Here is a 25,834-nt window from a genome sequence, read left to right as displayed (position 1 = left end):
CTCCACGAGTATGTGAAAGAATTCTCTGCTCTCACATTAGAAGTCACCAACCTGTCAGATAAAGACCTACTGTTCAACTTCATGGATGGCCTAAAGCCTTGGGCCGAGCTCGAGCTCTAGCGACGCAATGTTCAAGACCTTGCCTCTGCCATGGCCGTGGTCGAACAACTTAGTGAACAGAGATTGTCGAATGACAAAGGGACCAAGCAAGCCAGCCCATGTGCCGCACACTTGAGTGGGGGAGACAGACAACCAAGTCCCCCGAGAGAGAAGCAGTCCTATCACAACCAGCCAGCACAGTACCAAAAGGGAAAGCACCCACAAGGAAGTTGCATCTCCTACAACAAGTACCAAGGTAGACCAACCCGTCCACCTACATGCTACATTTGTGGGGAGGAACACTTGACAAGACATTGCCCGAAGCGGGAGAAGCTAAATGCCCTCATTGCCAAGTTGAGTGATGACGAGCATAGTGATGGGGAGTGGAGTACATAGGCGCCGAGAGTGGGCACCCTACAACTTTTCAATGCTATGATGAAGAAAAAGGCTACTTGCAAACATCCCGCCTCAGTTAAGAGAGGACTGAGGTATGTTGATGTAACCCTTGGTGGGAGGCCAACTAGAGCCCTAGTTGACACGGGGGCCACTCACAACTTCATATCCATTGCGGAGGCCAAGAGACTTAATTTGACCATCTCCAAAGAGCCCGACTGGCTCAAAGCAGTTAACACAGGTGCCAAACCTACTGAAGGCATGGCTTGCCAAGTAAGACTACAACTCAGCACCTGGGATGGAGAGATTGACCTCTCTGATGTTCACATGGATGACTTCGATGTTGTCCTTGGAATGGACTTCATGATACAGGCAAAAGCGGCACTGATGCCTCACCATGACACTTTGATGATCTTGGACGAGCAGTCACCTTGCATGGTCAACATGATCGCCTCGGCCAGTGCCAAGAAGAAGCAAGTCACAACCTTGAACCTCTAACACCAACTTCAACCTCAAGGAATGGCAAAGAGATCTACGACCACCACCACTATTGCAACCAGAAGTGATCACAACGATTCCAAGAAGAAGTCAACGCTAGCGTCAGTGCCAACACCGCTATAGCACTAGCAACAACAGCGGAAGCCACCTTTGCAGCAGAAGCCGCGTATGCCTACAACTGATGGGCCCAAGGGAAGACCCAAGGCCAACCTCAACCATAACTGTACCCACTACCTCAATCATCGGGGAGAGTGAGTGTCACCCAAGCAATATAGAAATCACATTCTCACCCCGCCCAAACCACGTAGTAGCACGGTGAGCAGCCATCCTTGGGAAAAAATGCAAGGGAACCAATACCCAAAAAATCCAAACCATCATTTTGACCCAGCCTTGGCCACCAATTTACCAACCACCACCGAGGAACGTCCAAAATCCTACCTTGAAGCAGCCAGGCAGGGACCAAACTTAGGGACTAGCCATAGGTTTTCCCACCATCAAGGACATCCACAAGCCATCCACCCAACCTCCTATCCGAGCCTTGGAAGAAACCCTGTTCGTGGAGCAGTTGAAGAACCTTCCTTCACCAACAAGAAGTTCGAGCCACAACCAGAAGCTGGTCTTCGAGGACGAAGACGGAATTGAGTGGGGGAGAATGTCACAAGTAACCATTTTGCCGCGCCTTCAAGTGCCATCACCACGCCCACAGCATGCCATCCGAGTGTCAAGTGTGTGTCTTGGGTGGGACATTGCATGTATTTTGTATGGGGGGATTGCCAATGGCATTATTGTAATTTTGTAGTATGATTTTTCACAATAGCGTGTAAAGGTTAAGCACGAGATCCCCTCGACACTGAATTGTGTGCTTGTGCTTACCATCAATCAATGCAATACAAGTAGCCTTTTGACTAATTTATGTGCCTTCTTGTTGCCTTTTGTGTGTTATTGCTTACATTTGTAGGCTTTCTTGACCCCATCGAGTGCCACACGGGGCCTTGTTGAGTAGCCTCGTGACAGTCTAGCATTGACTGGCTTGCACCGACAAAAAAATGGCCAATCTAGAGTCACTCATCAGGTGGAAAAATTTTGGACTAGACCACATCAGACAATGTTTTGACCAATGCCCCAGTTGGTCATATACACGTGACCAGCTATCGCAAAAAGAATTGCAATAGCTAAGTGATGTGCGTAATATCGGCCAGCCATAAACCCCTATTACTGGATCTAATCCTCCACAAAAAATGTAAGAAATTCTACATATTTTTACCAATTTAGAGTAAAAAAAAGGTGTTGCTCCTTTGGAAAACTGGCATAAAGTTCAGCCAAATGGTCCTGATTCAAGAGAAATTCATGAGGAAGTAGGATCTCTTTAGGATCTACTCCAGCGTACGAAAATTGGTTAATCAATAAATATACATGTACTTGGTGTCCCACTCAAGGAAAAGACCCAAGTCCTAGTAGCCCCACCAAGTGGTGATTCGACATGTATTCTACAACTTGGAACCAAGCCAATTTTGGAGCAGCTTTGTGATAAAGGAACCAAACAGACAAAAACATTAATACTGCAAAGATCAATGCACCAATTGTGGTAGAAGGGGTTGCAAGTTGAAGGGCCTAGAAGGTGTAGGGGAAGACCAAAAAGAACATTGGTTGAAGCCACTAATAACTTAACAATGGATATGGCATTAAACAGAACAGAATCGCGAAACAGGATTCATGTAGACAACCCCATATAATTGGGATAAGACTTGGATGATGATGACATCACACCATGTGAATTCTCAGTCAGGCCCATATAGCATTCTTCCTCCCCACCTCCAATGAATACAACAAAGAACAAAAAAAAAAAAAAGAAAAAAAAAGAAAAACAAGAACAACTACAAAGAAAATTGACAGACGCTTCTGCAAATCACATAAGACTTGGCTTCACCTGAGGCAGCAAAATAAATAAAAATAAGAAAGGTCATTACCCAGTGCTAATCACGGTTATCTGGGGTCTTCGGATACAGACCTAATGTCTGGCTTTTTAGCATGAAATGGCTGCTCTAAAGATTTGAATCTGCATTTTCGTGTTTGTCATCTTGATATTTTACCATTGCATCAAGAAGTGCCCCCTAGAAAAATTGAAGGAACCCCAAATTTGTTGAAAATACAAAAATGCAAAGACCAACCTCATGTGCTCAAAAGAACTAGATGAGCTCTTGAAAGTAACAAGGAAAAAGTTATGTGAGATGGTTGAAAGATACGATGAGAAAATCTCAACAGTAGAAAGTTAAGGCACAAGAATATATGGCGCTTCTACCTTATGCAAAAATTTCCCATGCTTTAATATGTCATTCACTTATTTAATTTTATCTTCAGCTTATGACAGAGTAAGTTGAGGACAATAAACATATGTGATGTAAGAGGAGACTGACCTTTTCAAAGATAGTTTTGGCCTTTCCACCAAGGCTAATGAGATTGAGAAAGTTGTAAGAAATTGGAGGTGCATATCTTGCAACCATCCTAGTAGAAATGCTCAAAAGAAATTTACTAATCAACTCCAATTTCAATAGAAAACTCACAAGATGAACATCATATTGTATTCATGCATCTATTGAGTAACTTACGAGCAAATCATAAGCAAACTGACTGAGCTTGTTTGTCTTGGAGTTAATGAGTAAAACATCAGCATTCCAATTTTGAACAAGGAATAATACGTGCACATGCACATATACATCAGAGGAATGAAAGCAGTTATCTGCAAAGAAAAAAAAATGAAATAATTAATCTAAAGCAAAAAGTTAAGAAACAAAAAGATGTATGATGAGAAGCTCAGACCAACCATCAAGAGTAAAAGAATGACTTGAAAGGAAAAGGTTGCTATATTTATAGAGTTCCTACAGTAGTGCAAAACAAGCAAGAATTCTGTAACCCAGATATCCTTCTAAGAGAATTCAATTCAATCAGTAGCAGATATAAAAAGTAGGTACTCCAAAAAAACTATAAAAAAAGGTCTCTCCTACTAAGGGCACTAAAACTTGGAAGAGATGATGTAAACCTAAAGTAGAATTCAAACAATTAAAAAATTTACCTGTACAAGAACCTCTTGCTTTCTGACGGAATTTATGAGAATGGAGAAAAGAGATAAATCGACTCCACTTGGCAGTATGGTAGCTTCTGCTAAAAGAATTGCTGCAGACATGCAACCAAGTATAATGGCCAAGAGCTTCCCAAGTTGTTTCCTAAGTATACATCGCCAAACCAACTCTGCAAAATACACCAGTTATATCAGGAAACAGGATTAAGTTTAAGAAACACCGAAAAAAGTTATCCACTAATCTACTCCAATTATTCAGGGTCTGAAGTGCCTGTTTGACCCCTACGTTTGAAAATAATGATAACTTTACCATCCCTTCCATTTTCATTCATTGAGGAACAATCAGAAACATAAAATAAGACCATGAACATGGGGATATTTTGAATTGACAGTTTGCCTAAGAAATATTTATTAACATTTAACATCTAAACATACCTTCAACTAGAATGGAACAATATTTATTAACATTTAACATCTCAACAGGTCAGCACCAGATATCTAGCATGCATCATAAGAATGTCCAGACAAGTCAAATATATTGACAGATAAAAAATTACCTGTTGTATCAAAAAAAGATCCTAGTTTTCCAGTTCGACCAGGTCTGAAACTTGAAACATATTTCCTGAAAAGATTTTAAAAACTTAAAGTCAATAAAATATTAATGCCTGTGATCAATACTCTCTCTTTTATGTTCCTCAATAAATTCTTTAATTGTCAATGATCCAAAAGAAAAGAAAACAATCCTTAAAACCCACAGGAAGTTGAACTGGAGATGAGGGTAGGCTTGGTAAAGCCAGCCAAATTGGGAGCACACGACAATGCCAGAGTACAATATACAATTTATATAGAATACATCCCTTCGCATTAACAAGAAAACTATGGTAATGTTCTTTTTTTTTTCTGAAAATGCCAAGGCAATTTAAATTATTAAATAATCAAAGAAGATACAACTAACACTGGCTGGGCCTAGAAGAAGCCATAAACTGTAACCATCAACATCATCAAAGAGACCATATTTGAAAACTAGAAAAGAACATTAAATGATTGAAATGAATGGAAAGGAACATCTCTGAACCTTTTGTCCATCACCACCCAAGAGTAAATTCTTCTGACACTGCCTTTTAATAATTCTGTCTCCTATTACTTTCCCTCCAAGTTGACCATAGGATGGCTTCTGGAATGGAACTCCATGCTGCATTGCCTCTTTTAGCAAGCCCCACCACACCACCAAGCTATCAATACTTTTTTTGCATGTTTTCGATTATTTTTGCAACCAGGCAGTGCATGAAAGATGATCTGCTGTTAATTTCTCACCATTGCATAGCACACAACCAGAACCAGCGATCAACATCCCTCTTCTTATGAGGCTGACTCAAGCGGGGCATTTGCCCCACATTGTTGACTGTTATCCATACTAGAAAAGCAATTCTGGATGGTGGAAGAGATCCATATACCACTTTGTGTGGAAATTTTATCGTCCTTCACCACTCTCTTATCATTAGACTCCAGTGTTGCTATCCTTGAAGTTAGACAGGCCCACATTCAGCCACCTCCCAATCTTGCAGATTTCTTCAACAATTTGGAACCTGGACAACTTTATTCTCCTCACTTCGAAACTACCATGCCACTGTCACTTTTTTTTCCTGTGTTTTCAGACCTGCAAGGGTTTGAGAGTGGTTTGGAGAAGAAGACAAGAGAATGAGAAGAATGGGCAGCCAGAAGGAGAGGTCTTAGTCGGCCCTAAATCTTTTATTAGATTGCAACTTAAGAAAAAAACAAGAAGGGACAGAGGTGCCCCTGTTTAGTGGTTCTCTTAACAAAAAACTTAAAACACTATTGGGCCTAATAACTAAAGCCCAATAACAACACTAAACACTAATAAGAGTCATGTGACAGTGAATTATGTAATTTTGTCTTCAAATCAGAATCAACAGGTCTTCTTTGCAAAAAGCAGAGATATAATTAATGGGACCATATAATACCCCAAATGGTCCTTCACCCAAAATAATAGAAGGTCTTATTCAATAGAGTGAATTATGTAATATGAGAATTTCTTCGTTCTCAACCTCAACCTTGCAATCAACTGTCTCCACCAGCTAACCTCTAATGCCACTTCTCAAGTAATGCCATCTTCATCAATCTAAAAATTGTAATCTCCAATACATTTTTTGGGGTGTATACAACTCTTCCCCCATTCCTTTCCATAGGAAAGACTGGTAATATTCTTACCTTAGGCCTTTTTGTTCTGCCTGTACAAATCATCCTCAATCCCTTATCTTACCAAATCGCCCTCATCATACATTTATTTTATTTGTTTTGTTAGATGGATACAACTTGTAGAAACAAACTCAGCCAGTTCTTTTTAATTATCAATCAGACCAAGAGAGTTTTATTAGATGAGTAAAAGAAAGAAGAGTACATGCACAAATTCAGTCAGGTTGATCCAAGGTCAGACTGTTAGGATAATCAGGCTTTTTTTACTATTGTTGAGTTTTGGTCTGATAACACTTATTTTTATTTACATAGCATAGTTAGGGTGTTATTGAGCCCAAGGCCCATTAGTTTATGTTTTAAGTTAAAGAGTGTTTATTCATTTCTTACAAGTAGCCAACTTACTAAGGGCATACTTGTCTTTGTACTCTGTTTTTATTTGTGAGTATATAAGCTAATGAAAGGGGCGGCCAGACCTAATTTTGGCTTCTCCCATTCTCTTCAATCTCTCTCCTCTTTCTTTCTCAGCGTAAAGCTTCTCTCCTCTTTCTTTTCATCTTTCTTTCACAGTTTTTATATCAAAACAGATCTTCCAAACTTCTCTACTTGATATTAGAGCAAGTTTAGAGACTTTTTAAGCTCCTCCATCATGCAGCCCTAGATTGGCCCACTGCATGATGAGGTAAAGGGCTGATCGAGGACTTCAGGTAAGGCCAGTTTTTGGATTTTTTGATGGATTTGCAATCTTTTGTAGTTGGTATAGGGTTTAGCACCAAAATCAGGAAGAATTGGAGAATAGGATAAGAGTCCTAATTTAGTAGGACTCTTCAATTTTGACCTAGGAAGTGGCGCTTAGATTTTGTAGGGTTCCTTGAGGTTTTCTGAAGGGGGTGTTAAAGCCCTAGCCCTTTTAAAGGCCTCTGGAGGAAGTGGCAGTGTTGAGGGTCCGGGAATAGGATCTCGTCACGGGTCGATCCACGGGGAAAACCTCCTGTTTTCCCTTGTTCCTTCCTGCTCGTGATGAACCTATCTTGGCACCTTCGGTGATTTGTCCAAGAGATCACCAACTCTCCTAACTCACTCTTGACTGAATAATTTGATATCTTATTCAATAATGGGGTCTCCTTAAATAGGAGATTACAAGAGTCCTAATCAAAGGGAGTCTCCTTGCTGAATAGGGAGACTTCCAGTTCTATCTTGCTAAGGATTAGATAAGCTAATCCTAATCTGATAAGCTACTAACAAGATAAGATAAGCTAAGCTAATCCTAATCTGATAAGCTATTAACGAGATAAGATAAGAGATAAGAATAAGCAAAATGAGCTAATCTAATCTAGATAAGGCTGTTGTTGCCGAACTGGGTAGGATGAGCATCACTGAATCCTTGCTACTGCTGGCGGTGGGCCCGGAGCCTGTTGCTGCCGGCGGCGATGGTACGCCTTCCCGAGGAAGGCGTTCATAACATTACTCCCCTCCTGGACTACGAGCTTGTCCTCAAGCTCGAAAGCTGGATATGTGGCTTGGAACTCTACCAATGGGATCCATGTGGCTTCTGTTGGTGGTAGATCACACCATTCCACCAAGACTTCAAGGATTCCACGATTGAACGAGAGCGGGTGACAGTTCTAGGCTAGGGGACTAGTTTGCCATCTTTCAAGGGTAGCAGGGAGGGAACTTGGTCCGGGGGAACACCCGTAAATGGTTTCAGCAAGGAGATGTGGAAGACATCATGAATTCGGCTAGTCTCTGGCAATTCCAACTGGTAGACCACACTGCCAATCCGTCGCAAAACCTTGTAGGGCCCATAGAACTTAGAGGCCAGCTTCGGGGCAGCCTTGTGGCACAAGGAGCGTTGTCAGTAGGGCTAGAGCTTCAACCAAACAAATTGTCCTGGTTCAAACGACGGTTCCCGGTGGTGCTTATCATAAAGGAGCTTCATGCGGAGCTGGGCCTGTTGTAAGCGAATGCGGACGTCGGCGAGGAGGGCGTCGCAGTCCTGTAAGGAGTGATCGATTGCGTCCAAGCGAGTAGATCCGGGCTCATAGGACAGCAAGCGAAGAGGATTCCTGCCGTAAACGACGCAAAAGGGAGTCATGCCGAGGGAGAAATGGTAGGCTGTGTTGTAGCAGTACTCGGCCCAAGGAAGCCATTCCAACCACTGTCGAGGTTGATCGCCTACAAAACAGCAGAGATACATCTCGATAGTGCAGTTAACCACTTCCGTCTGACCATCGGTTTGTGGCCGGTAAGCTGATGAGTAGGCCAGGGTGGTGTCGTGAAGTCGAAATAACTCTTTCCAGAAGGCACTAGTGAAGACCGGGTCTCTATCGCTGACGATGGATTCCGACAACCCATGTAAGCGAAGGATATGTGTAAAGAAGGCGAGGGCAACCGAAGTGGCACTGTAAGGGTGTGATAGAGGAATGAAGTGCGCGTATTTAGAGAAGCAGTCGACTACCACAAAGAGAACTGATTTGCCCCCTACCTTGGGAAGTCCCTCAATGAAGTCCATGGAGATGTCGGCCTAGATCTGCGATGGGATGGAAAGGGACTAAAGGAGGCCTGCCAGGTGTACGTTTTCCCATTTGTGCTATTGGCATGTGGAGCAATTCTAGACAAATCTCGAATAGAAGTCTTCATACCTCGCCAATGGAAATCAGTCTGGACGCGGTGTAGTGTTTTTTGAATGCCCTCATAGGTGGAGTTATGGATGCTGGTGATGATGGTGGGAATCAACGGGCAGTTTGCGGGAAGATGGACTCGTCCCTTATACAGTACCAACCCGTTGTGAAGTGACCAATCGGGGTCGGCCTGCCTGTCTGGATCTTCTGCAGTAAGAGCGACCATTCCGGGGATTGTGGTGCTGCCTTCTTAATGTCGTCAAACAGAGAGATCCGAGGTTGGGAAATGCTACATAGAACCATTGCGTCTTCTTCTCGCCTAGACAAGGCATCAGCTGCGCGATTAGAGGATCTCGCCTTATATTCCACTTGGAAGTAAACCCCGAGCAGTTTGCTAACCCAATGCTGTTGAGGGGAAGTGGTGAGATGCTGCTCTAACAGGTATTTGAGGTTGTAACGATCGGTTTTGACGATGAACGACCACCCCCACAAATACGGCCTCCAGTGCTGGATGGCTCGGGCAAGGCCGATTAGTTCGCGCTCATAGGCTGGAAGCTTCAGATGCCGGTCGGCCAATCTGTGGTGACGAAAGCGATCGGGTGCCCTTGCTGATGTAGTACAGCCCCGATACCCACTCCGGAAGCATCGCACTCGACTGTAAATTCGAGGGCGAAATTAGGTAATTGCAGGACAGGGGTTGAAGACAATGCATTTCACAATGACAGAAAAGCTTCAACAGCTGCGTCATCCCACCGGAAGGAGTTTCTCTTCAACAAGTTGGTTAACGGGGCTGCCAACACTCCATAGTTTTGTACAAATTTGTGGTAGTAACTCGTTAAACCGAGGAACCCACGTAGGGCCTTGGCAGATTGAGGTTTGAGCCATTCTGTTATAGCATGAACCTTGGAACTATCAACTGTTACACCCTGCCCATGGATGATGTGGCCGAGGTAAAGAACCTATCGCTCCCTGAAGGAGCACTTGGACCGTTTCAAGAATAAGTTGTGTTGGTGTAGGAGTACGAAAACGGTCCTCAGATGGTGGGCATGCTCTACCCATGATTTGCTGTAAACGAGGATATCATCAAAGAAAAGTAAAACAAATTTGCGCAGATGGGGCTAGAATACCTCGTTCATTAGTGCCTGAAATGTAGATGGTGCATTGGAGAGTCCGAATGGCATGACTAAAAATTCGAAGTGGCCATGGTGAGAGCAAAAAGCAGTTTTCTTCACGTCACCGGGAGCCATGCGAACTTGGAAATATCCAGACCTGAGGTCCAACTTAGAGAAATACTAGGCACCATGCAACTCGTCCAGTAGTTCGTCCACACCGGGAATAGGGAACTTATCTTTGATCGTCCGGTCATTGAGTTCTCTATAGTCAACACAGAACCTCCACGTTCCATCCTGCTTCGCCACCAACAGAACCGGTGAAGAGAAGGGGGAGTGACTTTTGCGTATGATCCCTTGGTTCAACATCGCTGTAAGTGAGGGTAGCGATAAGGCCTGACAACGACTGGTGCTAAACCCGTCACCAAAGGAATACGATGGTCGCAAGCTCGGGAAGGGGGAAGGCCCTTCGGTTCCTAGAACAAATCTGAAAACTCGAGGAGAAGTTTTTCCATGGCTGCCGGTTCTGTCTGGAGTGCATGAACCTGCGATGTCTTTCCTTTAACCCTGCAACCATGCCATGAAACTTGCTTGCCATTCAGATGGAAGGTCATGGTGAGTGCACTGAAGTCCCACAAAATCGGGCCTAGGGTAATTAACCATTTGACCCCGAGAACAATATCGAACCCATCCAACGAGAGTACAAATAAATCAACAAGAATTAGTTCAGAATTGACATGTACTGGGACGTCCTTACAAATCCCTGGACTGTGAACTTTTTCACCATTTGCGACGGCTACCTGTAGTCGTGGCCGAAGTTCCATTGGTAGTTTTAACTGTAGGGCTGCATGTTCACTTATGAAGTTGTGTGTGCTCTCTGAATCGACGAGAATGCGCACCGGCTAACCTGTGATTTGTGCCTGTAACTGCATGGTCTGAGAGGTTTTAATATCGGTGATCGCATGGAGAGAGATCTCTGGTGCTTGAGGTCGTGGACCCTGGAAGGTAGCTGCTCCAGATCTCCCATGACGCCTTGCTCTGATACCAAGTTGTTGAGGGCCCAGGAATAGGATCTCGTCACGGGTCGGTCCACGGGGAAAACCTCCTGTTTTCCCTTGTTCCTTCCTGCTCGTGATGAACCTATCTTGGCGCCTTCGGTGATTTGTCCAAGAGATCACCAACTCTCCTAACTCACTCTTGACTGAATAATGTGATATCTTATTCAATAATGGGGTCTCCTTAAATAGGAGATTACAAGAGTCCTAATCAAAGGGAGTCTCCTTGCTGAATAGGGAGACTTCCAGTTCTATCTTGCTAAGGATAAGATAAGCTAATCCTAATCTGATAAGCTACTAACAAGATAAGATAAGCTAAGTTAATCCTAATCTGATAAGCTATTAACAAGATAAGATAAGAGATAAGAACAAGCAAAATGAGCTAATCTAATCTAGATAAAGCTTTTGTTGCCGAACTGGTAGGATGAGCATCACTGAATCCTTGCTGCTGCTGGCGGTGGGCCCGGAGCCTGTTGCTACCGGCGGCGATGGTACGTCTTCCCGAGGAAAGCATCCATAAAAGGCAACCTCTTCTGTCTTCTTTTGCTCCTACAGAAAAGGGAATCTTTGGAGGAAGGGGCTTCTAAGGTACTAGGAAGGTGTTTGATGTTTCTAAAGGAGATAAATACCTTTCTTTTCATCTTAAATTGATTTCCTAGTCTGTTCTAGGAGTTATGGAGGGTTTTGGAGTTGAAAACAAATTTGCAGGTGAAATGGGACCGGGTGAGGAGGTGCTAGAGATCTCTTTGGGGTTAGGACCATCACTACAGTCAAGTTGGATGGTACAAACTACTTAGAATGGTCACAATCTACAAAGATAGCCATTGGAGCTCGTGAGAAATTGGGGCATGTCACTGGTGAAGAAAAGAAACCTGAAACTAACTACTCCCAGTGGGTATAGGAGAACTACATGGTGATTACTTGGTTGTGCAATTCCATGTTACTCCATATAAGTAAGCATTTTTTATGGGCTAACACAACTAAGGAGATTTGGGATGAAGTAGTAGAAACATATAACCAGGTGATTGCTACTAGATAGGGAGACAAGTATGTTTCTATTTATTTTTTAGCCCTCAAAACCTTATGGCAAGAGAGAGATCATATTGAGACTGTGGTTTGGGAAAGTAGCAAAGATGCAACGACTTATTAGAAACTAGTAGAGAAGAATAAGGTTTTTGAGTTTCTAGCAGGGCTTGACCCTGAGTATGACATTGCACGACATCATATTCTTTCTCGAATGTAACTCTCTCTTAGGCATATAACTTTGTGTCTGGAGAGGAAAGTAGGAGTAATGTGATGATGAGGAACCTAAGAGTAGTCAACTATAGTTAGCACAGTGAAGCCTAAGCCAAGTTGGGACAAGGGTGGAAATGAACCGAGGAAGGAGGACAAGAAGGACATGATCTGTGACTACTGTAAGAAACCTAAACATACCAGAGATACCTACTAGAAGCTTTACCCACACCTTATACTGAGCCAACTCAAAAACAAGAAGGGAAATGTGAATATGACAGTGACTGGTGATCTATCAAGACCGCCTACTATAGCTTCTCTAGATTCTGTTGCAGCAACTGTAGTGAGGGTAGAATTGGAAAGATATGGACAGTTTCTGAATCAGAGAGATACAACCAATTCCGACTCATTATCAAGTGGACAACAAGGTGCAGGTGGATCAGGAGGTAGCCATTCTACTTCATTTGCACATATAGGTAGTTCACATGCCACTGTAAATTATGTATCCACTACACAGGTAAGGGGGACCTCCCTCGATTATAGACTTAGGAGCCTTAGAACATATGACCAACATTTCCACCATTTTCTCCTCATAGAACCTTTGCTCTTGTAGAGATAGAGTTACCACTTCTTGTTCCAGCCCCTTTGTCCACTCCAATGTCTAACCCATCTACTTCACCCACTTTGCCACCTCTATTGCATCCTGCCTCTCAGTGTTTTACATGACAATGCCTACGACAACACAAGAAGGTTGATTCCACAGCAGAGGAACCCACATCACTCCTTATTGGCTCATTAGAGATTCCATGTTGATATGACAAAGACCCAGGTATGCCTTTTGTTTCCTCTGATGGTTTAATTCCTATTGATACTACTATCATTGTTCCTAACACCATTGCAGATGACCTAGATCTCCCTATTGCAATCCGGAAATGGAAAAGGAAGTGTACTGCCCATTGCATCTCACACTATCTTTCCTATAGCGGATTATCCCCTTCATATAGAGCCATCCTTTCCTCCCTTGACTCTATGTCTATACCCAAGAGTTTTAGTAAGGCTCTCTCCAAACCTGAGTAGAAGACAACTATGCAGGAGGAAATGAAAGTATTGATTAAAAATTAGACATGGGAGATTGTGGATATACCTGATTGCAAGAAGGCAATTGGATGTAGATGGGTTTATGCAATGAAATACAAGGCTTATAGGAGTATAGAAAGGTACAGGGAGAGGCTAGTTGCAAAAGGGTACACTCAGACTTATGGCATAGATTACTTGGAGACTTTTGCACCAGTGGCAAAGATGAGTTCAATCTGGATTCTTCTATCACTAGCAGCTACATACTGTTGGCCACTTTTCCAACTTGATGTGAAGAATGCTTTTCTTAATGGGGACTTGCAAGAGGACCTTCCAACTAGCTTTTGCAATGATGTGGATAAAGGAAAGGTATGTAGATTGAAGAAGCAATCACCGAAAGCTTGGTTTGATAGGTTTAGAAGTGCATTGGTTGTATTTGGCTATACTCAAACTCAATCTGATCATACTCTTTTTGTAAAGAGGAGGGGGTCACCGGTGTTTTGATAATGTATGTGGATAACATTATAATAACAGGAAATGATCTGAGTGAGATTGATACCTTGAAGAAGAACTTGCACAAGGAGTTTAGATTAAGGATCTTGAGGAGCTAAAGGTACTTTCTGGGCATTGAGGTGGCAAGGTCTAAGCATGGGATCTTCATCTCACAAAGGAGGTATGTTCTGGATCTATTACAAGAGACGAGAAAACTTGGGACAAGGGCAATTGATACACCTAATGATCAAAACCATAGGATAAATGCTTCGGAAGGTGAACTAGTGAAGGATGTTGGAAGGTATCAAAGATTAGTGAGCTGGTTGCTATACTTAAGTATGACATGACCAAACATCTCTTATGTAGTGAGTGTAGTGAGTCAATACATGCCTACCGCACGAGTTCAGCATCGGTGTGTTGATTAGGCAGGGTATCTAGATGATAGGAGATCTACATCAGGAGTTTACACTCTTGTTGGAGGTAATCTAGTTTCATGGAAAGAGTAAGAAAAAAAAAACAATTGTGGCAAGGCCAAGTGCAAAAGCTGAATACAAAGCCATGGCACATGGTGTTTCAAAGCTCCTTTGGGTTCGTTCCTTGTTAAGGGAGATTGAAGTTGAGGCCGAAGAACCTATGATGCTATACTGTGACAATCAAGCAACATTTAACATTGCCTACAACCCAGTTCAGCATGATAGGACGAAGCATATAGAAGTAGATAGACAATTTATAAGGGAAAGGGTGACATCCAGAGAAGTTTGCTTACCATATGTTGCATCTGACTTGCAGCTTGCTAATGTTCTTACAAAATGTGTCATGTTTATGGGCCAAGCTTTTACTCTTCATAAATAGGATTTGTTAGGCCCGAGCCCAACCCGACCAACAAGCCTACAACATGGGCCAAGCCCGGCCCTAATAAAAAGCCCGAAGCCTGGCCTAACAGAAGAAAGGACTCACCGTCGGTCTGTGTTTGCCAGTGTTGAGTTCGTGTCTAAAAGAGAGAGGACTCATGTTGGTCTGCCGGAGTTTACTGGTTGCTCCAGTGAGTGTCCACCGGTCTGTGTTTGCCTGAGAGTGTGAGGTTGTGAGTGACTGTGAAAACTGAGAAGAGGTTCGGTTAAATGGCATAAACAAGAAAGAGATGAATGAAAGAGGGGTTAGGATATTAGGGTTTTTTTATTTAACCTATAGGTCGGGCTCGGGCTTTTAGGCCCGAGTTCAATCCCGCGGGCTCAAATATGTGTTCAAGCCCATCTGGGGGTCGGCCCGGGCCATGAACAAGTCTAATTGCAAGAAACAAGCTAGAGCATGATCTATGCAAGTTGGGAATGTGTGACATCTATTCCCAACTTGAGGGGGAGTGTTGAGTTTTGGGTTGATATCACTTGTTTTTATTTACATAACATAGTTAGGGAGTTATTGGGCCCAAGGCCCATTAGTTTATGTTTTAAGTTAGGAATGTTTATTCAGTTCTTACAAGTAGCTGACTTACCAAGGGCATACTTGTCTTTGTACTTTGTTTTTATTTGTGAGTATATAAGCTAATGAAAGGGGTAGCCAGACCTAATTTTGGCTTCTACCATTCTCTTCAATCTCTCTCCTCTTATTTTCTCTGCACAAACCTTCTCTTCTCTTTCTTTTCTTCTTTCTTTCACAGTTTTTATATCAAAACAGATCTTTCAAACTTCTCTACTACTATTTCTAGGGTTGGATTGTGGGAGGACTAGCAAACTTGGTAAGTTGTTGAATGATTAGAAATAATATCAACATCTTTTAAAGAATAACAACATTTCAAACAAAACAGACTCAGAAGATGGTTTCAAAAATTAAGTGACAGAAAAAAAAATTAAATAAGATTTGGAAATGACAAAACAAAACAATGAATAAAGCCAATCTTAGCTGACTAGGAAAATTCAATCAATGAAAACATTTTGGGGTTCACTATTATACTGGAAAGACATGATACCAGAAAAACTTAGAGCCAATCAAGCAATTTTCGTAAAGAAGGTGACCAATCAGGTAGTGTTCATCATAATTCACAAGGGGTGCTTTGATTGGTCAAACCTCTTCCAGTACCATATTTTTTCCAATAGCTTAGATTTTCCCTAAAATTTTAATTGCAATAATAAATTAAATTGAATTGATTAATAGAAAAGAAGTTATAAAAAGATACAAAGTAAACTACTAGCATTAGACATACATGCAGTAGAGTTCCTGCATCCCGTGGAAGTGGATCAAAGACATATGCAACATCAAACGAAAACTTGGGTAAATACCTTCCCGCAAATGGCCACAGGCGAACAAAGTTCAGAGGAGAAAACAATGTATTGCAAGTTCATCTGGCATGATTTTCCATTTGTCTATCGGGAGGTGATGCTAATAAAAAATCATATAAATGACACAATTGTGTCTCAGCAAGATTATTGTCATGTGTAGAGCTCCCAGTTTGTTAATAAAGGTAGTGAAAATTTTAATGCACTAGTATACCAAGAAAAAATTTGGCCAGACAAGAGGCATATAGAGACTATGGAAAGAAGACATAAGCACATGATTAGGGCACAAACCATCCAGTTTCATTGCGACGCTCGTAATTCTTTATTGTATCTTCTAGCTCAAGAGCTTCTATGACAAAGGTCATATACTCACTGCAAAATGTTAAACCTAATCAGATATAACCAATTATTAAAATGAACTTCATGTCAACAGCCAAGTAAGATTTCTTTGATAGAAATTTCATCTTTAAGGGCAGAAGGAGATTTGCATGACTTGAGCAGACAATTTCAGAATTCACATTAGCTAGTGAATAATTTTCCTTCTTATACCAGAAATATTATGAGACAGCATTTAGTCAAAACGTGAACCCATTGTACACATTCAGATAAGTAAAGCCCAAAACAATGCACATCTTGAAAAATGTTAAATAGCCATCAATACAATTTGGTTTGCACTAAACACACACAGGCACACACACACACAAAATCACTTTGAAGATAGGAAATTGTGTCTTGGGTAAAATGATAGCTTTGATTTCTATATCTATAAATTTTGGCTTGCTTTAAGTCAGGCATTTCATCTTTCAGTCTATATCACCCTAAAACATCCAACCGTAAAAGAATTTTTCATACTTATGCTACAATGCTACTAAATGCCCTAAACTACAAATAAATATGATCCAACTGCAATGCCCAGTAAAAGTAATAACAATTGCCTAAAAGTATCATACTATGACCACTGAGCAAGATCCATGTGCAAAAGTCTGCAGAAGGCAAATAGTCTTCTTTTATTGTTAACCGTCTAGTAATACTACTACAACAAAAGAGTATATTATGTAAATAATGCCAACCGTTACCATCAGTAGGCTGGCCATTTCCTCTACCTAACCATTTCCTCCACATCCATAAAAATATGTTACAATTAAATCCCAGTAAAATTAACCCCTATTTCCCCCTTGTTTAGCCAATTCATCCACCAAACTATTAGCCAATCTCTGAACCGAATGGAATAAGAGTCTAATTCCCTTGTCAGGGACCTTATCTAGTGCAGGTAAAGAAGGTCCTTGGATCTTTGGATTTCTAATCAGAGAGGTCAAATACCAGGTATCCAATCTGAATTTCTTGTTTGGATGGATCCCTAGGCCAGCTAGCATTTTGGCTGACAGTTTGACAAGATTGGGGGTACACAAAAATGCCCCAGAATGGAGTATGTTAGGTACAGGAAGAGATATCATTTTGCAACTGAATGCTAGAAGTAGTTCCAAAAGCTTAGGAGGATTGGTCAGCCATTGGCTGTTTCTGGTTTCTGCTTACCAATCTTTATTTTGGAGAGTAGAGATTATCTTATTTGTATATCCAATAATTTTTTTTTTCTATAAAAAGGAGACAGGGTGCAAGTACAAGCCCCTGGCAAATATTGGTTACATAAACAAGGGAAGCTCAAGAAAAGTTACGCATATTTGTGAATGTTCTTTGTCAATAGTGATAAAATCACTAGGATAGATCATGAAATAAAATGTCCAGTAATCCTAGGACAACAGAAGATGGTTCGTGCCGGAGAAGGAGAGTTCTCGCCGGTAAGGAAAATGAGGATAAAGGTGGAATCCAAAGAACTGCTGTTGGAGGAGATGTTTCATCAAAAGGTAATCACGTTAAAGATTAGGGAAGGTAGAAAAGGGACAGTATTCCTGGTAGGGGAGGCGATATTCTGGTTCCAAAGCTTCCTTGATGGAGCAGTGAATGTAAGCTGGTGCTCGGAGTGGAGAGACAACTTCAAATCACCTAGCAAAGAATACCTGGCCAGTAGAAGAAGGAACTTGAGAGGTTGGTTTGTGGCTCTGGAAGAGAGATTTGAAAAGGGGAGAAAATAGATGATTGTTATACCAGAAGCAGAAATCTGGGAGGATGGATCGGGTTAGCTAATGAGCTGCATTGACTTGTAACCAGGATCCGAAGATCAGAGCTTCGAGAGCAGGTGGAAAAGCAGAAGCAAGAAGAAGACAAAACGATGGAGAAAAAGGTGGGGCCGAAGGAGGAAATGAAGGAGAGAAGGAAAAGACTGGAGAAATTGGGATTAGAAAATGACACAGAGGAAAATGATAACACAGTGGTATCCCTATCCACCCCAGTTCCTAAGATAATGATAGAAGGAGAAAGTGAAGACTGGAAGAGGAAACTAGTGCCCTCTGCAAAAAAACAAAGTGAGAGACTAGAAACACGTGCTGGAAGAAGTATCCAAGAAGTTGGGGCTGAAACGAACGGTCATTCTTATGCCATTTGAAGAGAACAAGGCGATATTGGATGTGGGATTGGAAGAGGTAGACTTCACTACAGTTCACAACGAGGAGGGCATTATAATGGTGGAGAAATGGTGTTCCTCCTATAACTCGAAGACCTTCAACAATGGAAACTTTCGATTGAAATTGATAGGCCTACCGTTCAATCTATGGCGTAAATAAATGCCTGCTGGAGACAATCGCAACTGCGTTAGGTGGAGTTCTCATCTCCTACAAGAAAACGGACCTGAAGGCTGTTGGGCTGAGAATAGCAGGAGTGACTTCTGCCAGAGCATCCATCTTGCGTGAAAATGATGGGTTGCAACGGCGTTACTTGCCCTGGCCTGCAGATCTTCGGGCGGAGTGGTCGACGGGACATGGGCGCCTTGCTAAACTTTGTATAAGGCTTCCGTGGCGACGTTTGGAGCAGTGAGATCTAAGCCGGAATTCCTTTGGAATGAGCCACGTCATATGACCCAGCCAAATGCCGTCCCACGATCATTCGAACTGCTAGCTGAGGGCATGTGGAGCAAGGTATGGGTTGCGTTGGAATTGGAAGCAGCACTTGGAATGGGAGATCAAAGGTTGAAGAAGATGGTGACGTGGCAGTCTGGGTGACACATGATGGTGACAGAGAAGCCACAAGACCCTTGCGTAAAAAACAGGTGAAGACGTGTACTTCTAAGGAAGATAAAGAGTCAAAACTCTAGAAGGTTCGGACTCCAGAAAAAGAATTGTGCAAAAAATGGGGATAGGAAGGCGGGAGATATCAATGAAAGCGACCGGTGTAGAGAGTGGGGTGGGCCCACAAGGGAGTAAGACGAAGGAAGGCCAGACCTTAGATTATCCTGTGGTTTGAGCCGGGTCTAAGACATCTAACTCGGCCCACCGAAAGGATAGTAAGGCGACACATGACTTCTTAAGTCATCACGTGAGGCAACCCACTGGACCTTTGATAGACAATCTCAAGGGTCTATCATCGTCTTCAACACCTCTGAAGTCGAATAGTATACAGAACTGGTGCGGCCTGAGATGGAATCCGCGGCCTAAGAGGGTGGCAGAGCGCCCTAATCCAAGATTTTCTAGACGGAGAAATGAGACACAGGTAGAAAGCGAGTCAAATTGGTGTGACTCGGAGGAAGAATCTGAGATTTCTCGTTCGGATGAAAACTCCATAGCTGGAAGCGACCATTTTCATGAACTGGGCAACATGGAGGCCCTCTTCAACCTTAATCTAGAGGATCAAGCCTCTCAGTTTCAGTCTAGTCTGAAACCGATGATAGACGTAAGGACATCGGACACTGTAGAAAACCTGCCGTCAAAGGAGAAGGAACCAACCTAGAGCCATAGATAGCGTCAGGGAAGATCAATAGGAATGAGTGAGGCGAGTCAGGAGATAAACACCGACGCGCCAAGCAAGGTCAAAGTGCCAGACCCAGGCCAAGGCCATATGATTTAGAAAGAATTTGACCACCCAGCAAAACCTACTGAGTCGGGAACCGGAGACGCATCTTTGTGTCCCCTCTGAGCCATCCTACAACCAACCCAGGTTTACTAAGTATGCAAGGTAATTGTGCGAATTCGGTTTTTATTAATAATAATTGTGCTATCTGACGAGATAGCAAGTGATGTGATGCCGGAGGTAACATTAATCGGTGTTGTAGGGAATGGCAGAGAAAGATGTTGGAAGGAAAATCATGGTTTCAAATGTTACTAATCTCGCCCAACATATGTCGATGTCTAGGCTCAAAAGCACGAAAATGGATGATAATATAAAATTTACATTATTTCGAAATATCGATCAAATTGGTCCAAAAGAATGATACTTATCATGGGATGTGTACTAATGTACATTAATAATATAATATATTAGTATATTATATTATTATAATATAGTTAATATAAATTATTTCATTAATAATTTCTATTTAATATTTTAAATAAAAAATTTATAAAATATAATTAACAAAATATAAAAACAAAAGAATAAGTTAATTATTTTATAATATAAAACATAAAATATTTTTCAAGTATTAAAATATTAACTAGTTAGTATTTTTTAAAATATTTATTAAAATAAAAAATATATTTATTAAATTTTACAATAAATCATATTTTACATTTAATATAAAAAATCAGAATAAAATTATTAAATTTTATACTAAATCATAATTTATTATAAGTTTAGTATCGAAAATCATAATAAATTCATTAAGTTTTATAAGAAATCAGAATTTATCATAATCTTAGTACTACAAAAAGGAGAATCGGTATATTAAATTTACAATAAAACATAATGTATTATAACTTGAATATTTAAAAATCAGAATAAATGTATTTCTATTTACTAGTGTGAAATAAATATATTAGAATTTATAATAAATCAAAAGTAAAATACGAAAATAAAATATCAGATAACCTTGTAAAAACATCAAAAATGCATAATAAATCAGTAAATCGTCATTTACTAATTATTGATCTTAGTTTCTTAGCTTTATATAATGGTTGGGAATAAGATAATAGTCTAGAAATATGTATTAATGTTTCTTTTATCATTTTACAAAATATCATTGCATATTTCCACATATTTCATAATATTTCTACAATGTCTCTAATTTTTATAATATTTCCCCTGGACATTTTCGACATATGTCATATATTTTGGTAAGTGACATTTCCATTGAAATCGACATTTTAAACCTTGAGGAAAACATGGGTGGTAGAAGGTAGAGGGAAATAAGCTGAGGGTCATGGGGAGGGTGAATCTGATGAGGAAATAACACTAAGGAAATGGGTTGAGAAGATGGGGCTGAAAATTTTGTAATTAGGCCAAGACAAGATTCAGAAGAAAAGTTGTCCGAAGGAAGAAAACCAGGCATGAGGCAAGTAAGGGAGCTGAAAAAAAAACAAAGAGGGTGGGGCAAGAGGGTGAAGGATGGTGGAATAGGTGGAAGGAGAGGTTGAAGATAAAAGTTAAGGCACGGGTAAATGATGTGATGATGAAATAAAGATTATAAGTTGGAATGTTAGAGGACTGGGGATGGTAGCAAAGAGAAGACTCATAAAGGAAGTGTTAAGGAGAGAAAAGCCAGATGTTGTGATGCTCCAAGAGTCTAAGGCACATGAGATTGATAGAAGGTGGGTAAGGAGTGTTTGGGGAGGTAGAGACATTGGATGGACCATGGCTCTGTCGTGTGGTGCCTCAGGAGGAATAGTCACTATGTGGAATGAGAATACGGTGGAATGTGTAGAGAAATTAATAGGTAGGTTCTCAGTGTCAATAAAACTACAGAATCTGAATGATAATTTTAACTAGGTGTTGACAAATGTTTATGGGCCTAATTCGTAGGCAAAGAAATAAGATGTGGAAAGAACTGGCAGATGTGAGAAGTTTGTGGCAAGGTCGTGATGCTTTAGGGGGAGAGGACTTTAATGTGATTAGACATACTGTTGAATCGAATAATCTGAGACAAAAGATAACCACCAGCATGAAAGATTTAATAATTTTATAGACACATTTGAATTGAAGGAAATCGGGATTGGACAATACGATATACCTGGACTAATTGTCAGGAGAACCCGATGTGCTCAAAGTTGGATAGGTTTCTTGTGTCTTGGGATTGTGAGGAACATTGGACTAACATGGTGGGCAGGACACTACCCAAGGTCATCTCGGATCACTGGTTAATATGTATCGGGCAAGGGATGAACGGGGAAGAGTCGACGCCCTTCAGATTTGAGAACATGTGGTTAACGGTCCCAAAGTTTGTGTGTAAGGTTGAGGAGTGGTCGAAAGAAGAGAACCCTCAAGCTGTGTAGGAAGGGATTAGATTCCGTAGGAAGCTTCGGAATTTAAAAGTAAAAATCAATGAATAGAATCTTAATAAATTCAGGAGATTAGAAGAGAGGAAGGCTAATATAATAAACATAATTGAAGAAATAAATAAGGAGGAATCACGTTCATTGGTTGTAGGGGAAAGAGAGGTTTAATTTAAGAAAATAGCTAGAATCCACACTCCTTAGAGAAGAAATGACTTGAAGGCAGAAATCAAGAGTGCGTTGGATCAAAGAAGGGGATGGGAACATAAAATATTTTCACATGATTGTGAACGGGAGAAAAAGGAATAATCTGATTTCTATGTTAGAAGTGGAGGATCGCACAATAACTAATCATGATGAGATTGCATAGGCTTTGGTGGATCATTTTAAATCAATCTTAAGAATGCCTATTTCAGGAAAATGAAGCTGGAAGGTTTAGATTGGTCAATCTTAGACGTTGCCGTTAGTAGGAAGCTTGGAGAGAAATATTGAATTAAATGAGGTGAAGGAAACAGTTTTATCTATGAATTGCTCTAAAGCTCCCAAGCTTGATGGATTCACTATGGCTTTCTACCAGGACTATTGGGAGTGGCTAAATGATGATTTAATGCAAGTCTTTGAGGAGTGTTATGATAGGGGGGATTGTAAGTAAAGGGGTAAATGCCACTTTTATTGTGTTGGTCCCCAAGAAATTTGGTGCTTACCACCCCAAGGATTTCAGGCCAATTAATTTGGTGACAGGTCAGTACAAAATCCTTGCAAAAGTCATCTCCCTTCGGTTAAAAAAGGCCCTCCCATCAATCATATCTCAATTCCAATGAACCTTCATCCAAGATAGACAAATATTATATTAAATAGTCATTGCCAATGAGTATGTGGAGGATTTCATGATAGTAGGAAGGAAGGGCATTGTGTATAAGCTGGATCTAGAGAAATCCTATGACTTGGTGGACTGAGAGTTCTTAATTGAAGCATGAAGGAAGTGTGATTTTGGAGCAAGATGATGTAAATGGATTAAATGATGCTTACAATCTTCTCACTTGTTAGTGTTGGTAAATGGTGCAATCAATGATTTCTTTGGTGCCCTAAGAGGAGTGATACAAGGGGACCCTTTATCCCCTTTCCTCTTCATCATTTTAGCTAAGGTCTTTAGTAGATTGATCTCAAAGGTAGAGGATATAGGTTTGTTAAAGGGTTGGAAAGTAGGAAGGGAGAGGGTGGTGTTAACTCATCTACAATTCGTGGATGACATCATTATTTTTTGTGAGGCTGGAGATGATTTAGAAGCAATAAACCTAAGAATGATGGTAAAACTCTTTGAAAAAGTGACAAATCTGAGAATGAATCTTAATAAGAGTCAGGTGATAGGGATCAATTTAGCACAAGATGTTAATGTGTAGGCTGAGCTAGGATGTTTAAATAGTGATTGGCCACTCAAGTATTTAGGCCTCCCCCTTGGTGCAAATCCAAGAAGCATAGGTTTTTGGAATTCAATTGTGGAAAGGTTTGAAAAAAAAACTCGTTGTGTGGAAAAGGAAAAATATTTCTCTAGGGGGAAGGATTACTCTTATTAAGTCTACCCTAGCAAATCTACCAATTTACTATCTCTTGATGTTCAGCATGCCTCAAGCTGTGAGAAAGAAACTAGAGAGAATAATGAGGGACTTTTTGTGGGAACCGGGCGAGAAGAAGAAAAATCATTTAGTAAGATGAGATCTAGTATCTGGAATGAAAGAATTTGGAGGATTGGGGTTAAGAATGTTGAAGGAAAAGAACAAGGCTCTACTAGGAAAGTGGTTATGGAAGTACCCACAAGAAACAGACAGGTTGTGGCACAAGATTGTGACTAGTATTCTTGGGCTCTCTGAAAATGGTTGGGATGTTGGAGTGTCTTATAAGGTTTCTAGTGCTTCACCGTGGAAAGTGGTTCACAAACTCCTCCCATTGTTCCTCAATCATGTCGGGTTTAATCTCAACTCAGGTAACAAAATTAAATTTTGGGAAGATGTATGGGTGGGTGACTCTTCTTTAAAGACCTTATTCCCATTAATTTATGCCATGTCCTGCCTTAAGGGCAAACCGGTTGCTGATTTTCTGTCCCCTTCTCCTTCACAGTTTGGTTTTGCATGGAATCTGGGTCTCCGCAGAAATGTGTAAGACTCAGAGTTGGATTTGGTGTCTTCTATTATTCAGTTGCTTGATGGGGTTTTTATTGACCTTGTTAAGCAAGATACTAGAATCTGGTTTCCTAACCCCCTTGGAGCTTTCAGTTGTGCATCCTCCAAAACCTTGACATCTTTTCAACCTGGGGTCCAATTTCTAGTCCAATAAGTTTTGTGTCGCCCTATTCCCCCTAAAGTGGGTGCTTTCTGTTGGGAGGTCATGGTGCAATTAACACCTGTGATTTGATGCATAGGAAGAGGCCTAGTTGGTGCCTTTCACCTGATTGGTGTTGTTTGTTTGAATCTAATGGTGAAACTACTCTTCATATTTTTGTTTCCTGTCATGTAGCTAGCAGCATCTGGGTTTGGTTTTTTTCTCTCTTTGGATGCAGGCGGGATACCCCGGTGAATTTGAAAAGACTGTTTGAAGCCTCCACTTTCAGGTGGCCAAAAAGAAGAGGAATAACTTTGTGGAGATGCACACGTGCAACATTACTTTGGATGTTATGAGAGGAAAGAAATCAAAGAAATTTTGAAGGAAGGAAAAGGTGCAAGGAATTACTGGTAGAAGGGATTATGTTAAAAGTGATCTCATGGGTAAAATTGATGGATTTATTCTCAGATTGTACTGTGGATGATATAATCAGGAACTGGAGGACTGTAGCATCCTCGTCATCTGAAAAAAAAAAAGAAGGCAGTAAGAAGTTAGGATCCTCCTGAATTTGGACTCCTCAAAATAAACTTTGATGGGAGCAATTTTAGCAACCCGGGCATGGTTGGAATTGGTGGGGTCATAAGAGATGACATGGGGAGTGTAGTAGGACTCTTTTCCAGCCCTATTGGGTGGGGAGACTCCATTACAACTGAACTAAAAGCAATGGTTTTCGGAATACAAAAAGCCATGGAAATAGGTGTGAGAAAGTTGGTTGTAGAAGGCGACTCCAAAGTAGGATGGAAAGACTCCATGGGTATTTAGAAATGAGATCAAGAAAATAATCACATTACAAAGGATATGCAGCTATTAATTCAATGAACTCCAAGAGTAGCAAATGGGTTTGCGGACCAGCTAGCAAAGTAAGGGGCTAATAGGGAACATTGTTTTTGGGCTCTGTTGTAAAATTGTAAAGCAAATCTTAGGTGGAATGCTATTGGACGTTGGGATAGCCGAGGCTACCCAATCTTTGTACTAATTCTCATATCATTTTATTAATAAAATCACTTTCA

At 41.0% G+C, this 25,834-nt stretch overlaps 1 protein-coding gene across 4 annotated transcripts in view; it reads right to left on the bottom strand.

Annotated features, from left to right (window-relative positions):
* Window positions 1–25,834, bottom strand: part of LOC148850572 (uncharacterized) — a 73,764-nt gene that overhangs the window by 3,603 nt on the left and 44,327 nt on the right. For all 4 annotated transcript variants that reach the window (XM_088945614.1, XM_088945615.1, XM_088945616.1 and 1 more), the window contains exons 7-11: window positions 16,426–16,506; window positions 4,624–4,688; window positions 4,061–4,236; window positions 3,597–3,727; window positions 3,405–3,492 (exon numbers count right to left, since the gene is read on the bottom strand). In XM_088945614.1, coding sequence (XP_088801740.1) covers window positions 3,405–3,492; window positions 3,597–3,727; window positions 4,061–4,236; window positions 4,624–4,688; window positions 16,426–16,506 — 541 coding nt within the window. The remainder of the gene's footprint in view (window positions 1–3,404; window positions 3,493–3,596; window positions 3,728–4,060; window positions 4,237–4,623; window positions 4,689–16,425; window positions 16,507–25,834) is intronic.

This window comes from Nelumbo lutea, chromosome 5 (genome assembly GCF_056320005.1).
Source record: "Nelumbo lutea isolate HS-2025 chromosome 5, American lotus-T2T, whole genome shotgun sequence".
In the NCBI taxonomy this organism is placed as follows: domain Eukaryota; kingdom Viridiplantae; phylum Streptophyta; class Magnoliopsida; order Proteales; family Nelumbonaceae; genus Nelumbo; species Nelumbo lutea.
This window is presented reverse-complemented; position numbering and strand designations above follow the sequence as displayed.